Genomic DNA, 19,121 nt, shown 5'->3' on the forward strand with positions numbered 1-19,121 from the left:
ACTGATAGCTGGATAGCCATGGAACCAACCAAGGGCTGTTGGTAATAACACACTGTGAGAAAGAACAGGATGTTGGTGGAGAATGGGCCCATATGGATGTAGAGCAGCACTTTTCTGGGACAGATGTCCTTGTTCTGGTGCAACAGAATAAGCACAATATAGTACAGGGCAAGTGCAGCAATGAGTTTGAGAAATGGACATGCACTGTAGATTAAGACTATCAAAGACCCTTCAAGCTTCCAACATATTTCCAGAAAGATCTATGAATGATAACTAATGAAAGAACTATGCGTGATAACTAATTTGCATAGAAAGTGAGAAGCTTACCTCCAGAACAGGGTTAACATATCTATAAAAAGGTATCCTCAAAAAGCCTGAGTGTGTGTGCTCCCCAGGACCCAGGATACTCCAGCTGGATCAATGCTGGGGCTAGAACAGGTGATCTCTCTAATTCTCTTTCTTCCTTTCTTTCTTTCTCACACTCTTCAATTCATATCTCTCTCTCTTCCCTTTCACCCTTATCCAAAACCCACTGCTGTGTGCTTATGCTGGGAGGTCAGGGACTTGAATAACAATGTCCTTGCCAAGTGTGTAAATTATTAATAAAACTCTATAAGCTTCAAGTGCTTGCTGTGTGGCATAGATCACTTTTCTAAACTATATAGAATTTTGTTCTCTTTCTCTCTCTATATATATATATGTGTGTGTGTGTGTGTGTGTGTGTGTGTTTAAAATCTGCAAATCAATAAATCAGTTGACAAATTTAGAATTCCAAAGCAGTCCTACATCACTTCACATTTTTAGAGCCCTGGGGGTTTGTTACTACAAGTTTCTGGTTATGATTTTAATAGTCTCACATTGCCTGCCTTTAAGAAGGCTGTTCTTATTTTTGCCATGGTACATTTGACATCTGGTTAAGTAAGCACTGCCAGAAATGGGCTCAAGAGCTTGTGTTATTTGCCTTGTATTTATAGGCTGGTATTGGGTGTCTTTTACCAGTTTTCATTTGGCATTGAATTTTTTGTGTTTACATTCTTTCAGGCAGAGGATTTGTAGACAATTCAAATTTACCACTGTTTGATTTTAGTAAAAATTTAAATAACATCAGCAAAGCATGAATTTGAGTTGATGCTTTCTTTCTGAAGTTGTCTTTTTGCAGGAATTTACTTCATTCTAGGTTTTTAAATTTGTTTTGGGTTTGGTTTGTTTTTTTGGTTTGGTTTTTTTTTTTTGCCTTTGGGAAGCCAAACCATCTTATCCTGGGTACATGAATTTTTTCTTATCAGCATGTGTCTATGTTTTAGACCACTTGTACCATGCAATCTTACATCCTTTCTGTTGAACAATCCTGTCTGCAGCTGATAAAATGTGCTCCGTGGTAATAATAAACAGAGATAGTCCAGATAATGGAAAACTTAGATAAGGCAGATTTTAGAGAATACAGGTCTAGACCCATTCTGACACTTGCTGATACACTGGGCTGGTAATTCACCATAGAAAAGTATGTAAGTTTCAGAGAATTTGGGGAAAAGAGTACAAATGCACTGGAATTGTCCATTCTGCTCTCATCTGCAAAGTGACTAATTCCCAGTTTAGATAAACTGGCATTTAAGTTTTTTGAGTTTGATGCACCATTTCTGATCTTCACTACTATTTTTTTTCAATATATATATTTATTTATTATCAGATAGTTCCACAAATTGGATAAAATAAAGTGTGAGAAGCACTTATATATTCCAGTCTGTTGGTTTTGAGGTGAGGGTATACTGAGCTGTGGCTTCATGTGGACAGAGTGCCTGAACAGCTTCCTTGGATATGGGAGGAGGGTGTCCCTATTGCGTATTCTCAGCTCACTTCTTACCTCTGGTTTGCCAGGCACCAGTGAAGATACCTGTATGAGTCAATTATCTCACTGAAAAGCAACAGAAAGCCTGGGGTTTTTCTGTTTTTACAGTTAACTAGAGTGACTTGTAAGGTCATATTGGCTGGAGCCAGTGCAAGGGAGGAGCTAAGTCTCTAGGAGATGGCAAAGAACTGTAGGGGGTGAGAATACAATCTACTCCTTTTGGCTCAAGGGAGATGTTAAATACCTTCAGTTTCCTTTGAAGCCACAGCTTTCAAGTGCCTAGTTTTGCACTGGATCAGCTTCCAGAGAATGTCTTCCTGTGTCCCAATTAGCTCTTTCATATTTCAGCCCTGTCATTGCTATTGAAGGACTACAGAAGGAACTCTTCCTCGCTGTATCACTCCAAGGAGCAATATAGTTAACCTTGTAGATCTTTGAAGGGTAATCGTCCATATCAGGGTTACTGTTCATTGAAATTACCAATCTTTCTGAAATAACTCAATTTCCCTGGATGTAAGCAGACGTTGTGTGGATCTCAACCTACTTTCACTGTAAACATTGCCTTCAAAATTGCAATTTCCAGTCTTCCTCTTTAGCCTTCAGTTTTATTTTTGTCTCTGATCCAAAGCAACCCAAGGTCTTAGTGAAGATTTGGAGCCATGCAGGCTGGACCTCCATGTTCCTCTTCCTTCCAGATTTATGCAAAATTGTGTGAAACAAGTCTGTAAACTCTTTGAACTTGTTAACCTTGGTGGCTTCAACTTCCTACTTCCTGGATTCTGTAGTCAGTAAGAAATTAATTACTCTGTTGTGATTTGGCAGTCTCAGTAAGAATAAATCAAATAGTAAAATCTTATGTTAAATAGATTCCTATTGTGCTTAAAGTTGTGTGTGTAAGAACTTCTGCTGTGTCCATGGTCTGTTACTAGGTGTTATATTCCAGTCCTGTTTTGTGTTCTGTTGATTCATGTTCATAAACAAAAAGCAAATATATAGACTGAGGAAACCCCAATAATTTAAATCAGCATGGATTTGCATAGGTGTGAAAGAGACAATGATTGTAAATAAAAACATAGTAGGGGAAATTATACTTTTGGCAATAATTGGTCACACTCTTAGGCGTATTTGTGGGATCTGTTACAGTTTGCTGAAAATGTACCTGCCTCTAGTCTAGGTAGTCTGAACATGACATCAGTGATCTGAAGTTGGTTTGAGATCCCCATCAGTATAATTAATACTCTATATTAAAAAGTAAAGAGGAGAAGCAGCAGGTGACTGCCTAAATGCAGAATTTTAATGTTAAATTATCTATCTCATTTATGCCTTTTTGAGTTATATAATTGTGCTCTTCCCCTCCCTCCCAAACAAATCTCTAAAGATGTGTATCATCAGGAAAACTTAGGTCACAGTCACTGTGATAATTTTAAAAAAACCCAAACCACGACAGTCAGTATTTTTTTGTTTGAAATTAACACAGTATCCTGACAGAGTGGCAACATTCCATTATAATTGAATCACCATTTCAGCTAAGTATATGATCTCTCTTTGCTTGAGTCAGAAATTGTGTAGGAAGTGCAAATGCAGCATTGGTAGCACTGTGTGCAGAGACAGCTGAATTTCAAAGTGTGTCTTGTTACCCTGTGTCTTGTGAAGGGCTGCTAGTGTGATGTTACGTTGTATTTTAAGTTCTTTAGTGCTGTGAGTTGCAGAAACCTGATACATCAAATCCATCATAAAGTATTAGAGCAGCTTGAATATTGCATCTCTCGTGACTGATGTCAAGAAATGCTGTTCCTTTCCAGTCAGCTGAATTCAGGCAATTGAGGTGATCCTTGTGTTTTTGACATTTTAGATGCCAAGCTCAGCCACTGTTGGGAAGTCCCTCCTTCCCTTTGTGTATCAGCAGTAGAGATGAGCAGAAAATGTGATTGAAATGTTCCTGCCTTAAGAGACTCTTGAATTTGGTCTGGGAGAATTTTGTTCTGCATTCTGTGGTTTTGTTAAACATACATGATGAAAATAAAGATATGGGAAGCCAAAGTTATAAACATGGTTTGCATATGCTGCATAGAAGTGTGCACATAATTTAAAAAAACAATACTTCCTATTTGGAAAAAAGCTCCACTGTACTTTTTTTATTTCTACAGGAATACTGCCATTTAAATTTGACTAAAAATTTATAATCAAGCACCTTGCCTGCAGGTGGTCTTTTTCATCAGAGAATCTGATAAAATATGACTGGATCTTTCCTCACAGAAATTTTTACTTTAGTCTAAAAGGTATTTCTGTTGTTGAAAATGTTTGCTTGAACAGAATCCAGATAGTTCTAGTTTCTTTTTTAGGAAGGAAAGACTCATGTAACATTTCAGATTTCCAGCATGAGTAATATTTCTGTGAGCATTATTTTGGCACTCACTTACTTGTGTACAGAGGCTTTGGCAGCCTCTAAAGAATAGCTTAAACCTGCTTCATGGGTAAGGCCCAAGTTCTATGACAAGATGTAAACTGCTCTGAAAATAGTTGTATGGTAACTGTGGTGCCTGGGACCCACTGACACCAGGGTAATTCAAATATAGTCATAACTGGGAATTCGAAGAAGAGAGTGTTAATAATATATTGGCCATTAGCAGGGAAGGAGAAATAGGGCAGTAGCCCATGGATTGCTGTTGTACATCTGCTGGTAGTAAGGAGGATCCAGGCACTGCATCTTGAATGATGGGACATCAGTCCAACTTTATGGCTCTGGTTGATTCATGCAATTTTTAGAGTTTATACTGCACACTTCAGGGGAATTAGAGCTCCCCGGTGTAACTATCTGCTTTATTCTCTAGGCTCTATGTGTTCTTAAATTGTGATCTGAGCCCTGTGTGTGTTCAATAAGCCTTTGTAAAACCATGCTGCTCCTTGCCAGTGTGCACACAGGGGGTGTTAAACAGGTCCAAGGCAGCACTTGTGGACAGGGCAGTCTTTATTGCTGTCTGTGTAATTGTAAAGGAATGTCTCTCCTGCCTAAGAAAGGCCTTTTAATTTATTTTTTCTGCTGTTTTTTGAAACTACTTACCTCACTTGGATGCTTAGGCACAAGATGGAATGAGGGCTTGATGTTTGGCCCACACAGCTTTTATGTCACATTGCTGATTGAGAAGGGGCCGCCCAATGTGTGTGTGCAGCACACAGGGCCTGGCTGCATGAGCCCTCTGGCCAGCCCTATCCCCATCTCCACCAAGTCCTCCTGCATGGTGCTGCCCACCCTCAGCACCATGGTGGGGATGGAACCTGTGGGCATTGCATGGGAGCCTAAAGAAGTATAATCCTGGAAAATGGGGCAGATTCACCTTGTGGTTTGGCCAAATAATTTTCTTGTCAGTTTATTGAAAAATGACTGTGAAGGGGAAAACAAAATAAAAAGACTCATCTTACTTCTTTTAATACTGCTAGTGGAGTTTAATCAGTCATGCTTTTTTTTGGCCCTTATTTCTTGCCTTGTGATCTGCCATCTAATTCAATTTTTCATTTCTGCTGCAGAAAATGTCTTTCTGCAATTTCCAATACCCAGCTTCATTTATCCCTTTTAGAAGAAATGTAGCTTTTCATAGCATGCTTTTTTCTCTCTGGCTTCTGTGAAGCCATGGGTGAGAAAGTGTCAAGCCCGAGGTAACAAATTCGATTGAAACCCCCTAATCAAGGTCTGCCGTGTGAGCCTCCATCTGTAACTGACTTCTGGGAGATCTGGTCCAGAGTGAGATTGAAAGTCTGTGTGGATGGCAGCCGGTTTGACAGCAGACATCACCTGCAGGAGACTTTGGGGCCACCTTACCTACCTTGTTTTGATTGACACTGTGCTACTTGCCTTGCAGGGAATTAGCAGCTGTCTTTCCCTGTGTTTCATTCTTTTTATTATCCCTCTCTCAAGCTAACAATCTTTCTGGCCCTTTTTTAGCCCCTCTCCTTAGATCAGGGAATTGTTTTAGAAACAGACCCTATTTTACTTCTCTGGTTGTTCTTACACAGTCATGTCTAGAGCAGTTTTAACCTGGGTCTTGCCAGGGCAATCTCCCAGAGGGTCTTCTCTGCTGCCTTACTGAGCTCCTTTGTGCTGCTGATAGGCCTTTTCTTGATTTTTCTCAGTGCAAACTTTTGCTTCTGATGAGATGCTCTTTTTTGGGGGGCATGCAATTCTCTGTGTCTGCCTATTATTATTTAATTCTGGTTATCCAAGGGATCTTTTTCTAGTAACAGTGTATTTTTTATGCTTCTTCCCTGGAGTGGCTTCCTTTAGAGCTGGTAATCTTGCAGCCTTTTTTGAGCTGACTGTTGACTGTGGAGGCTCCTCTTACATTGACTATCCCAATATTTGGGCAATAGGTGGTGGTATCCACAATTTTAGTTCCTGTTTATTCCTAGAGACCACATTCCTCTTAAAATGGTTCATGTCCACTTAGCAATTTCTGCACTGATGTCCCAGTATTCCAACTCTTCCTCTAACCCTTTGTTGTTGCTACATACTCCATTTTTTAGATTCAGGACTCACTTTTCAGAACTTTAGCATCAGACAAATATTTTGGGCTTATAGATGAATGTGTGACTTTGTCATTCATTCTTCTGCATTTCATTTGACCCTGGGTGATGTGAGAAAGCATGATAGAGTCCCATTAAAAATGGATATTTTAAGGCCTCCTTTGAAGAATGCAATTCTCATTGTTTAGGTCCTCTTGCTCCCCACTGGGAAGTGCCCTCAGGTTTCCCAGGCAACTCAGAAGAGTGTTAACTCTTATTTAAAAAAAATACTTCTGTAATTAGGAGTCTATTTACTTGATCTGATTTTTACCCTGATCCTTAGAGTTGGAAAGTCTGACTGGAGGACAGCAAAGGTAGGAGGTAAAGGCAATATGTGCTAGGGAGACATGAGAGATTTTTCTGGGCTACTTTATGTAAAGTTTGATTCTTAGCTTTTGTGGTGAGTGGGGGGGAAATGGATGCACTAAGAGTGTTACAAGATAATTCAGTAACTATAAATAAAAGTCCATATAGTCTCTGTAAAGCAATTTGAGAAGAGCTGTGAGAAAAGCAAGCTTTTGTGTTAGTGAAATTTCTTAGGATGGCATCAAGCCTACTCCTTTGACACTGTGATTTAGAGAGTGCCTAGAACACTCTGTGCTTGGGAGGCTTGATAGGATTTTTTGTTGTTTTCCTTCTTGGGGATCATTTTAATTTATTTAAACCTCAAATAAAGAAGGTATACTGTTTTGTCATTTTAATTGGTGTTTTTAAATCAAGGGAAAGGATTTGAGTGGGGTGACTTTCTGATGGGCTTGTTAAAATAGTAGCTGGACCTACTTCTTTCCATTGCTTTTTTGTAGAAAAGGTTATGGATTAAAGCTGATAAATAGGAAAAATTATTAGTGTGCACGGTCTTCTTTTAGCCTATTGAAACTTAGAATTGCAGAGCATCTTTTAGCAACAGTATCTAAGATAAGCATAAGGCGTGCAGTTCCCCCAGACTATCTTTAAACTATTTTGTCTTCATTTTTATGTTCTTTAGTAGTTACCATGTAGTCATCTGTCAAGTGAATATCTGTGACTAAATGATTTTCAGAAAGACCAAACATTTGGGAGGGTTTGCTTTTATGATGCCATAGTGGTCTGCATAGACCATCACCACAAGCATGTAATACAAATCCATACTTTCATTGGTTTTACAGTATTTTCACTTTGGAAGTCTCACTTCATGCTGTGGTAGGTCTGAAGTAGCAACTGCTGCAATATCTAATTGCCTTATTATTTCTCTGCGTAGGGCAGGAACATGAGAAGCTTTTAGTGAGAAAGAAGATATGGGAGAGATGCAGAGGGAATGAATACTTCTAGCAAGCTGTGTTGGGAAATCATGTAACTGTTATGGCTTGCCAATATTCAGTGCATTACTTCAAAAATCTGCTAAGTAGAATTAGCAAGGAGTTACTGATTAAAAGTTTAATCTGTGTCTTTTTGGTTCTTTAAACCCTAGCTAATTAATCAAGTGAGATTGAAAGATAAGTGAAATTATTACTAACTCTTCTCAGAATTAATCTACTTGTTAACATTTTTAGAGAACTAGGGTGGGGCTTTTTGGTAAGAGAGAGTGTAGTAAGATGACTTTCAGAAAAATCTGTAGCCATTTTGTGTTGATAATCCCCTTACAGAGTATCTAGGTAATTATTTGATGGTGTAGTGATAAAGAGGCTGCCTAGACACTCCACTGGATAGGCAGAGAGGGATCATTTAGTCACAGCTTGCTTTTTGGAGGAGGCTGTCTTATTCTTAAGGGTCTAATTCTAAAAACATCTGTCATGAAGATTGAAGTAAGGACTGGAAGCTGCTAATAAGCAACTTTGCTGACTGGCTAAATTATTTTAGTGTAGTACTGCATATTTCTTCTGCAGAATATTCTTCCCACAGTACCTTGCTGCTTCAAAATTTATTTTTACTGCAAAAATGACTGGTTCATACATTTGTTGTTTTAAATGAGTTGCTGTAATAACTGTGGAAGGCTTGTGTATTGGAATATTGAACAAGGCTTACAGAAGACAAGATGTCACTACCAGAACACAATGTTGTCATGTAATTAACTTTTTGGTGTTTAGGTTTCCAGGTCAGGTCTCTGCAGGCACAGACTGCAGCCTTACCTTTAGTCATTTCAGGCTTTCTGTGGCTTTGTGAAAATATCAAGGCAGTAGTTCATATTCAGATTGCATTTTCAAGGTTGTACTCAGGAATTACTTCTGTGGTTAAACATTCTGGAGACGGTAGGGATTAGTTTTGCAGCAATTGCCAAGAAGCATTTATATATAATGCCTGAAGAATCTGTATCTTATTGCTAAGGAAGTTCTGTAGTTTCTTACACATGCTTTAATATCTGTCTTTCCATGGTGGGGAGAACAGCTATAGGACATATTAAATGAGAAGGTGCATGATATCTGGTGTATCTTTCTGACTCTGAGATTTGGAATATGGATACCAGAGGTGGATTGAGCACCAGGTACAAGTTAAACCTTGCAAAACCAAATGCCATGCTAAAGAAAACTGGGAGAAGGCAGTGAGCTTGGAGGATTCCAAAACCCTTGATAAGTGCTGCATGAACTATTTAAAGTAGTGTGAAATTCCACAGTGCTTGACTGCTTATCTTTGTCATTATCTTTGCCCAGACCTCAGGCTGACAGCATTTGTAGTCTCAATTAATTGCTCCTTATGGTCCAGCTTTCAGAGCTGCTACTTGCCTGTGCCATGATCCCTTAGTATCCCTGCCTGAGTCAAGGACCTGAAGCTACAGAATTATCTGGGTGCATTTGCAGCAAAGGTGATGTTTCTCTCTTATGGAATTGCTTTCACATCCAACTACCCATTTCTGCCTTATCCAAATATTTATTGCATTTCAGCCATTCACTTTAAAGCTGCTTTTTTTTTCCTATTTAAGAAGCTTAAAATGCAGGCTAGAAAAGATTACTTGATTTATGTGGTGCACTGAACCAACCTGAAATAAAGAACTTCTGTTTAATCTAAAATCAAGGCTTTTGCTGTACAGATAAAAGAACAGTAGTTTATCCCTTGCTCTGATGCTACAAATTCAATAACCACAACTCTCTCTTGCTTTCTTTTAATGTATAGTTACAGTTTAGTTGACTAAAAACATACCATCACTGCATGTGTTCAGCAGCACTTTGTATGTAAGAGCAGCACTTTATTTTTGCTGGATTTTGTGTGCCTCAGCAAGAGAAGTGAGATCAGATTACAGATAGTACCTGTGTAACTGCTGCTTGAGTCCCATTCACTTGCTTCAGGAACCCACCATCACTACTGGGACCTGCTCTGTCTGTGCCCTGGGATGCTGAGGACAATGGAGTGAGATTTTGAGGAGCAATTTGCTCATGAAGTGGTGAGACTGGGACTGTATTTTTAGTGTTGAGAAGGTGCAACTGCAAAACAGGGAAGAAGTGGACTGGCTTTCTTGCTCACTTAAGGTCCAGTATGCATGTGAGAGCTACTGCTGTTGTGAGTTGTCCTGGTAGCACTCACCAAGAAGAGTTAGAAAATCCTAAACCAGTTACACATGAGCTTTTGTCCACTAGCCAGCAAGATCATTAAATTTTCATGTCCACCTGGCAAAGGAAGTTCAATTTGCATGATAAACACCATCTGTAGATAATGTCGTACCTGACCTCTCAACAAACTCTTGAACTTGCACTCCCCAGCAGTGTGTATTTTAAAAAGCTCTTTTGGCCGTGTATCAGCATAACACTGCTGTTACTTAATTTTAAAAGAGTTAATTAAGCTGATGCTATAGTGATGAGTGTATTAGAAAGGCATACATGTTGAGCAGAGTATGGCAGCATTGTACATGAACTTTGTTCTTCTGTTCTTTGCTGGTTAAAACAAGTGTTTGACTCTTGATAACCTTCCTTCTGTTACCATTTTCCTGGTAGTTTCCTTTTTTTCTTTAATAGCTCTCTTTTCCTGTGCCTGCAATAGCTGTGCATGTGGTTTGGGTGGTATTTTGGGTTTGTATGGCCAAGTTTTGGTAGCAGGGGGGCTACAGGGGTAGCTGCAGGAAACAACTTCTGTGAGAAGCTGCCAGAAGCTTCCCCCATGTCGGGTAGATCCAATGCCAGCTGGTTCCAAGATGGACATGCTGCTGGCCAAGGTTGATCCAAACAGGAATAATAGTAATGCCTCTGTGAGAGCATATCCGAAAAGGAGAGAAAAGTTATTGAACAGTTGTAATGGTGGCCAGAGAAGAGCAGGATGAGAAGATGTCAGAGGAACTGCCCTGCAGACACCAAGAAGGAGGAAGAAGAGGAAAGGAAGTGCTTCAGGTGCCAGAGCTGAGATTCCCCTGCAGACCATGGTGTGGCAGCTGTGCCCCTGTAACCCATGGACGACCGTGGGGATGCAAAGTTCTACTTGCAGCCCCTGGAGAAGACCCACACCAGAGCAGGTGAATCCTCAAGAGAGGGCAGTGAACCTGTGAGAGGTTCATGCTGGAGCAGGGTCCTGCAGGGACTTGTACACCTGTGAAGAGAGGAGCCCATGTTGGAGCAGCTTTTCTGGTAAGACTTGTGGACCCATACTGGAAGAGGCTGCTCTAGAAGAAAGGCATCCTGTGGAAGAGTGAATCGCACTGGAGAAGTTTGCAGAGAACTGTCTCTGTGTGAGGGGCCCCACCCTGGAGCCGAGGAAAGACTCCTCTCCCTGAGCAGTGGCAGAAACTGCACTTGATGAACTGACCATAACCCCCACTTCCCATCTCCCTGTGCCAAAGTGGTGTGTGGCTGACTGTAGATATTGCTTTTTATCTGTCTGGGTGACCTGCACTATTTTTTGCAAAATATGTAGTCCTACTTGAAGATTTATTATTATTTCTGTAACTCTTACTCTACAGCATGCTAAAATCATGGATGTCTTTTAATTGGATCCCAAGACCTTTGACTCTTGTTTTTGAAGAAGTTTCCACTTCATGTTGGTTCAATCACCTTGCAGATAGGCATTACTGAAATTTATGGAAGAACGTAGCAGATTTGGTGAGGGAACTTACTGTGACCCAAAGACATCGGCTCTGTTTGTTATTTATATTAATATATAAATTAATATAAATTAATATAAATTAATATAAATTAATTGGTGGTTTGAGAGCAGGATGCCAGAGTATTTGTGGGGGAGATAAAAGTCATCTCCTGCAGTTCTGGCTGCTGTGTCAGGGCACAGCCATAGCTGGAGACCAGGTGCTGCAGCACTGCGTGATGCCAGCTGCCTCCCTCCATGGAGTGCCCGTCCATGCCAGCTAAAGGGGGAGGATGGGAAGTCAGGAGCTGTGTCCTTATGTGACACTGGGAGTCAAGCAGGGAATGGGAGCAAAATTCAGGTTGCTGGCAACACATATAATGTTTTAGGTGTCTTTTTTCCCTATAGTGGCTTTCAAAAGCGTAGTTGTAGGAGCTTTTAAAAAGCATAAAATAGAGGGTGGTATCTGTCCCTCCCTAGTAAATTTGACTAATAGCTTTGCCTTGTCAAAATACTGAATATAACACAAACCTTGAAGTCCAGGAAATTATGAGGTAAGGGCCAGCACAGATCTTAATATAATCTTAGTTATGCCAAAGTACTGATTGTACCCATTGGAACGGCTCAGTAGCATTAGTATTTATAATAAGCAGGTATGAAAAATTGAGAAAGTATATTTTAGTTTGCATTTTCAGCTTTTATTGTATATGCTCTTGCTTCAAGTAGCTGGGAAATATTTTAGCAAAGAAAAGCATAGCTGTTAGCTCACAGCAAGTGCTGCCTTTGGGGGAGCAAGTGTACCTTTATAAGGGTGGGATTTGTTAGGCTGCAGTGTTAATGACAAGTAAGGTTTCCTCTCACGTGCATTGCCAGTGATGTGATGAGATGCGATGCGACAGTCAGTTGTTTGTGGGTGCGATGAGATGTCTCAGAATGGAGGAATCCTCAGATCAAAGGGGAAGGATTTGTAACATTTAGTGCAGCTGAGAACATTTTAAAATGTACAGCAGCAACATTTGCTGTAGCTCGTTTGCTTTAGATGACTAACACAAAATTGGATGTGGCCCATGGTGACTGTACTTTCTTCCTAAGGGGGTTGTAGTGTTTGTAACATGGAAATAAAAAGTTCTCAAAGAAGGTTTCAGCTGCACTTTGGGGCTGATATTACCTTAACCTCTTATTTCCAATTTAAATTGTGAGGATTTTGCTACCCTTTACATTTCTGGATGTTCCCCTGCTTACTGTAAGGTCTTCTGTCCCTTTGTACATTAGGTACATTGAATAAATATTTTTTCAGTACTGTCATGCAACAGATTTCCTTTATTAAGGTGGACAGGCATATGTGTAGGAGACTAGCAGTGTGACCTTCCCCTGTGGTACAGGGGACCCAGATTTTAATTCCTTCAATATGAAAGGCATAGTGTTGAAATCAGGGTTAATTTTGTATTCATCTACTACTCTGTCTCAGGCAAGGCCAATACTAGTTGAAAAAGGTATAAACAGCTCAGCAATAGTGCTTTGGTCTTTACAGCTTTTTCCTGTCTGCCTCTTTCTGTTAAGTAATGCTTGATGTGCTTTTCTTACATAAATTCTTTTAACGGGAGATCAGATCTGTCATGTCTCAGAAGGTAGACTCAATTGCTTTCATACAATAAAAGGGGAAAAATGTATGCAAGGCTGCAGCTGGTGGTGTTCAGAGGCTGTTCCCAGGCTGGCTTGGCAGCTGCATCCACCTCTTCAGACATGAGCTCAGGTCTCCATTGCTTCCTGGGGCATGGGGACTGCAAGTGAGTGATAAATCTAACAGAGAGTATGATGGGTGGTTTCTGTAAGCAATGGTGTGACTTCAGGAGAGGATTCATCGTTGAAAAGTCTGAAAAAACAAAAATACCTTTCATAAGCCTGAAGGCAGTCCAATACTACAGTTATACCTTCTACTGACTACCACTTATCTCAGAATTTTCTGTGGAGCTTGTTCAAAGGAGCCTTGTGGGAAGAGGTGAACCCCAGTGAGGTTCTGGAAGCTGCAGCCTCACGGTCTCTCTGTGAGTGAAGCTGTCAGTGGTTTACTTCACTTTCATTGTGTTTGGTTCAGTTTTCTCTGAGGGGGGTGAAGATTCTGCAGGGAAACAGAGCCCTTCCCACATACTAAACATTATCTGAAACAATCTCAGATTAAATATACAAGTGCAACTTGGCCTCCCTGACCTGTGGTGGCTGTCCTGTGAGACTGCCTACAGATCGTCTAGCATCAGATGCCCAGCTGCCTATGACCCTTTCTTTTCTAGTGCCTCACATTGCTCGGCACAGCTAGAATTAAACCTTAAAAACATTTTCATTAGTGCTTTTCCAGTGAGACACTGGGTGAGAGCAAATTGCAGAGTAAGCTGAGCCAGTAAAGGAGTTCTGGAATACTTGCAAAATCATTCTTTTGAGAAAAGAGACCTGAGCTCCCTGGGATTTGCTGGGTCTGGAAGCACTTGATAATGTTAGCTTAAAGCCCTTCCTCCCCTGCAATACTCTGCTTTCTTCCTTTTGTCACACAGCCTCCCCTGCTATCTCTACAAAAAGGCTTTCATGCAATCTGGCCCGTCAGCTGTTGCCTTTGTGCATTGTGCTGGATCTGGGATAAAGTGTAAGCTCTTCAATTCTGATGCTGTATAGTGTGGCATGAATGCTGATGGTGCTCTGGTTAAGAATAAGGCAACCAAGCAAACGTACAATTAACAATAACTAAGCAGATGTGAGAACAGTGAGTTCCTAGAAGTAGTTGCATTTTCCTTTTTTCCCCCTTTCAAAGCTGCTCACCTCGGTATTTTCACTGTCAAAAACTGCATGGTTAGGAAACAGACTTGTGTGTAGACATCAGTATTACAAGATTTGTCTTCAAAAAGCCAATTAGTGCTTGAAGTAGAAGCTAATCTACTTCACAAATGTAATTCCCATCCTTTGCCTTGCAATCAGCACCAAGCAACCACACTGCTGAGCATCACTTTGAGAAAGAGCAAGCACTGGTCTGTTCCTGTACATATTTTCTATGTGTTTCTATTTCTAGAGGTTTTTTCCACTAACCTAATGTGTGTCAGTGTGACCACTGTGTGAAGACAGAACAATCTGCTGCAGCAGAGCTCCTCCAGGGAGACAGCTTAATGAGCCCTAGGATGAGTTCTTAAGTAAAGGAGGTGAGAAGCTGTAGAAAAGAAGCATAGAAAAGAAAGATGTGACATCTTTGGAAAGAGGAATATTACTTACCTTGTAGAGGGGAGCAATTCTATTACACATTGCAGATATAAATAGAAAGTAATTCTGTTGTGCATTGTGAGCCATAAGTTGAGCATCCATCCGGATTTCCCTTTCTGTAATGAGCAGTTAGAAATCAAACTCACATGGATCTCTAAAATACAGAACCAAAAAGCCTCACCCATGCTGTAATCAGCATGGTGCTGACAGAACCTCCCCAGTTCAGATCAGTACTAAGACTACATCCATCCTCTTGAGAAATGTTTTGTACGTTAGTTTGCTTGGGTTTTACCCAGTACTTGCTTGGTTTAGGAATGAATTAGCAAGACAGCTTTGCCCTGTGAATAAATGTATCATGTCAGCTCTGTTTTCAACACTTTTTAGAACTGACTCGTTGTATCAGTATGGGCACTGAGAATCTTGTAGCAGCATCTGTATCTAATTTTGAGAAGGGTCAAAAGCTGAAGTTAGGGCGCCATGTGAGGTAAAAATTAAGAAACTCCATCTCCGGCTGTAATGGGCACGCTGTCAAGTTGTATCTGCCTGTGGGAGCAGAGGGGAGGAGAAAACAGAAAATGAAGGGCTATCAAGCTGAAAACAAAAGGCAGTGCATGGATTGACCTCTGTTTGTTCTTCATTGACAGGTTGATGACGCCTGGAAGTGAAATTCGGTTTGTCCACAAGCACATGGGCCTGGTGCCAGGCTGGGGAGGAGGTGCCCGGCTGGTGCGCATCGTGGGCAGCGGGGCAGCCCTGCAGCTGCTGGGCGGGGCTGCGCGGGTGGACCCCGAGAGAGCGCTGAGCCTGGGGCTCTCCGAGCACACGCTGCCATCCTCTGATGAAACCAGTGCGCTGGGAGAGGCCCGCGCCTGGCTCAGTCAGTACACAGACGGTCCGGCCACGGTCATTCGGGCTGTGAAAAAGGTGGTGACAGCAGGAAGAGAGCTCCCGCTGGAAGCTGCCCTAAGGACAGAGAAGGACATTTTTGGAACTGTGTGGGGTGGGCCTGCCAATTTGCAGGCATTGGTTAGAAGACCAAAACATAAATGATGGTTTATGCATAAGAAATGGGCTTGACTTTTTTGCAAGCAAGGCTTTCAGTAAAGCAGCCGTTAAGCCGAATCATTTAAGGACTTGTCCATTTAAAATGGCATTAACATTCCTGCCATTTAGGTCAGGCAGGCATATTTGGTGTGCAACCACAGAGAAATCCCAGGCAGATTCTCTACTGTCCTAATCACCCACTGAATCAAGATTAGTGAAATTACTATGTAAAGGTAAATACTGTGCTGAAAATAGAACTATAATTCATTTGGAATGAGGCTGAAGATTATTTTATTTTGTGTTTTGTTTTTTAACTGGTATGGAAATTAATTACTTGAAAGATATGAGGTTTATTCATTTGCGGAACAGGTGCATCTAAAGCTGCAAAATAGGAGGTCCCCAACATGAGACCAGTGTCTTTAAGCAGCTTGGAAAAGATGATTACTAGTGGGAGGATAGCTTTTATTTTTTTACTCTAGTTAGTTCTTTGTGTGATTGCTGAGAAAGTATCCTTCAATTTTAATGGTGCTTTTACAGGAGAAGCTTTGAGTTGCTGAGAAGCTTCTAGCATTCATTCACTATCACTGATTCAGGCTTTTAAATGTATTTTTATGTCTTCTCACTGCTCGAGGAATCAACTACCCACACATGCATCTGCACATTCCCATATTCTGTACCTGTGCAAAGCTGCTGGCCTGGTTCTTTACACAGAATCTGGTTGAAATCTTGGAAGGCTATGATGTATCATACCCCAAAAAGGTTTGTCCTTAGGTGACTGGGTGATGTGAGTTCTTCATCATTCTGGTAAGATGTGAGTGGATATGTCTATGTCTTTCTTCAATGCATTTTTACTGGTAGGGTATATTTGGGCTGACTAGGTTTGGAACTCAGTCTCCCCTTCATGCCAGTGACTTACGCAGGTAATTGGATAACTCAGTGGGGAACGTTTTCCCTTTAGAAATTAGAAACAGGCACAGAGTGCCTGCTTTAAAAATAAACATACAGAGAGCAAAACCATACAGACATATCTGTGACTGAGAGTTTCCTGTACTGTTGATTAGGATGCACTTGTCTCTAAATCCAGCAGGGACTGAGATCTGAGCCAAAGAACTCTGTGGGAGCATGTAAAGAAGGAAGCTCTGGGCTTTGTGCCACTGACATGTCTTTTTGCTCTGACCAGGCATAACTAGCTCAAGATCATGGAACAAGCTCCCTTAAGAAAATAAGGCAGTATCTTGGATGGAAATCAGTGTTATGATTTCTAGTGTGGCAGGAGTCCTGAGTTTTAGATAGTGAGGTAACTACATATATTTGAGGACTTGGGGACAAATCAATGTTGGCAATTAGGCTTAGATTGCCTGTTAAGATTCTGCTAGTTTCAAGCAAATTCTGTGATCTGCTGGGAATGTTTTGCAGTGTGGTTTTCACAGCAATTAATATAGCATGAAGCAACCAAGAGAAATGCTGAGGAAAGGGATGTGTTTTGAGGTGGCATCTCAGAGAAGATAAGGAACTTACCTCCACCCTGTTGATCCTGCACCTTTGCCTTAATGTCTGGAGCACTAATGGAGGAAGATTTCAAATATCTCTTCCCCAAAAATAAAGTTCTGTTTTTTCTTTCAGGTTAGAGAAGAGACAGGAATGAGAACGTGGGGAAGAGAGCAGTGTTTTGGTTTGTGCCTTTCTCCCCCCAGCTCCTTTTTATCCAGTAGCCCAGTGGTTACTCCTGTGTAGCTGGATTCTTTCTCATGCCCTAAAGAACTTCAAAACTATTACTTCAGATGAGCAAATGCTTTAGTATAATCAGACAGCACTTGACTGTTTAGTAGTGAAGCTGTTCTGATTTTCATGAAGTTTCTCAAGACTCATGAGGGATTCCAGACTGCAGCATCACTGAACCTTCAAGGCACACTCAGTCTATACTCATCCAGCTTTTTGAAGCAATAGCGCATAATGTTGTTGTGAGTGAAAACAAAAAATGTTTTAAAGGGCAACTGATTATGTTGCAAGAATGTGCCATTACTAATACTATTATTCTTTTTAAAATTGATATGGAAATTACTTAGAACCTGAGTAAGACCCTTGAATCTTTTTTCTTTGGCATATTAGGCTCCTAAGTGTATTCTGTGTACTGGGTTATAGAAATTTGAGAGTGAAGAAATTGTAGGACAAAGGCAGAATCTGGTTTCTTTCACATTTTGAACCAGATCTGTGCTGGCAGTTAGTGAATGGTAAGTACACCTCTGGGGGATCTCTTTCCATTTTGATTTATAGACAATGAGCTTAATTCTCATTTCAGCAAGTGTATTTCCCCAGCCACCCTCTCTGATTTGTATCAAAGGCTAATAATTAGCTTCTAAGAAAACAGGACAAATAATTAACTATTACACACCAAGACAAATTCAGAACAGTTTCAGAGAGGGTTATGGAAACCCATATTGCTGCTATCATAAATACACCAAGCATAGGTACAGGACATTCTGAAGAACATTACAGGTTGTGATCAAGGATTTAGTGAGTAGTCCTATACCATATTCTCTTACTCTAAAAGTAAGTAGAGTCCTTCACACAAAAACCAGCCCAGCTAAATTACTATGAGTGCTAGGATGAAAGTTCCAGACTGAGATGAAATGGAATCCCATTTTACCCATTTGAAAGCTAAATGCTTTATTTCACAGAATACTTTCCTGTCATCCTAAAGTGACAAATATCTTTAACCAGCAGTTGATAAATGTTTGTATTTTCTTTACAACTATTAAAGATGTCAAGCTTAATTTCAGGGTTTTTTTTTCCCTTCTGAAATGGTTTAAAAACAAACAAGCACTAAATGCGCAAAATAAATTAGAAACATCAAAATTGATAGTCCCAGTCTCCTAATTAAATAGCATGCCAGCTTTTGTATTTCCTAGGGGCTACTTTGCCAGCTTCCTCCTCAGCAAAATAAGTTGCCTATTACATTGTGAAATGTCTCTCTTGTTTTTCTTCTGTGTACTGGGACAACCCAAGGGTTTAATGGGAGTATGGATTCTTTACCAAGCCTGTGAAGGTTGTATACTGGAGACCACTTTTAGCAATACAGATACTTCCATCTTATTTGCTGCTGATAGAAATATATTTACCAGATGGTCAGTCTAGGTAAGCAAAGTGTTCTTGCAGAATGCTTGGGTCCCTATCTGATTTATATTATTTTTAGCCATTAAATATAATTCCTGTATCTGTGGTTATCTGTTCTGGAAATGATGAAATGCTGTAGATTTTGTAGTATTTAAATTTCCTTTCTCATTTTCCCTTCTGCTGCACTGTGCATTTCTCTGGCTATGCTGCAAAAGTTGAAAATCATTTAGTGCATGGAAATACAGTCAACCACATAATGCAGCGTGGCTGTGGCTTTGCTAAAATGGACAGAGAACACATTTCCTACTGAAAGTAATGGTTTAAATATAAGATGGGAATTATCAGT

At 40.5% G+C, this 19,121-nt stretch overlaps 1 protein-coding gene across 8 annotated transcripts in view; it reads left to right on the plus strand.

Moving 5' to 3' along the window:
- Positions 1-18,875, plus strand: part of ECHDC1 (ethylmalonyl-CoA decarboxylase 1) — a 43,703-nt gene extending 24,828 nt beyond the window's left edge. For all 8 annotated transcript variants that reach the window (XM_018916873.3, XM_018916853.3, XM_009092380.4 and 5 more), the window contains one exon: positions 15,262-18,875. In XM_018916873.3, the coding sequence (XP_018772418.1) occupies positions 15,262-15,667 (406 nt within the window). In that variant the 3' untranslated portion in view covers positions 15,668-18,875. The remainder of the gene's footprint in view (positions 1-15,261) is intronic.
- Positions 18,876-19,121: the final 246 nt, after the last annotated feature.

Source organism: Serinus canaria, chromosome 3 (assembly GCF_022539315.1).
Source record: "Serinus canaria isolate serCan28SL12 chromosome 3, serCan2020, whole genome shotgun sequence".
Lineage (NCBI taxonomy): Eukaryota > Metazoa > Chordata > Aves > Passeriformes > Fringillidae > Serinus > Serinus canaria.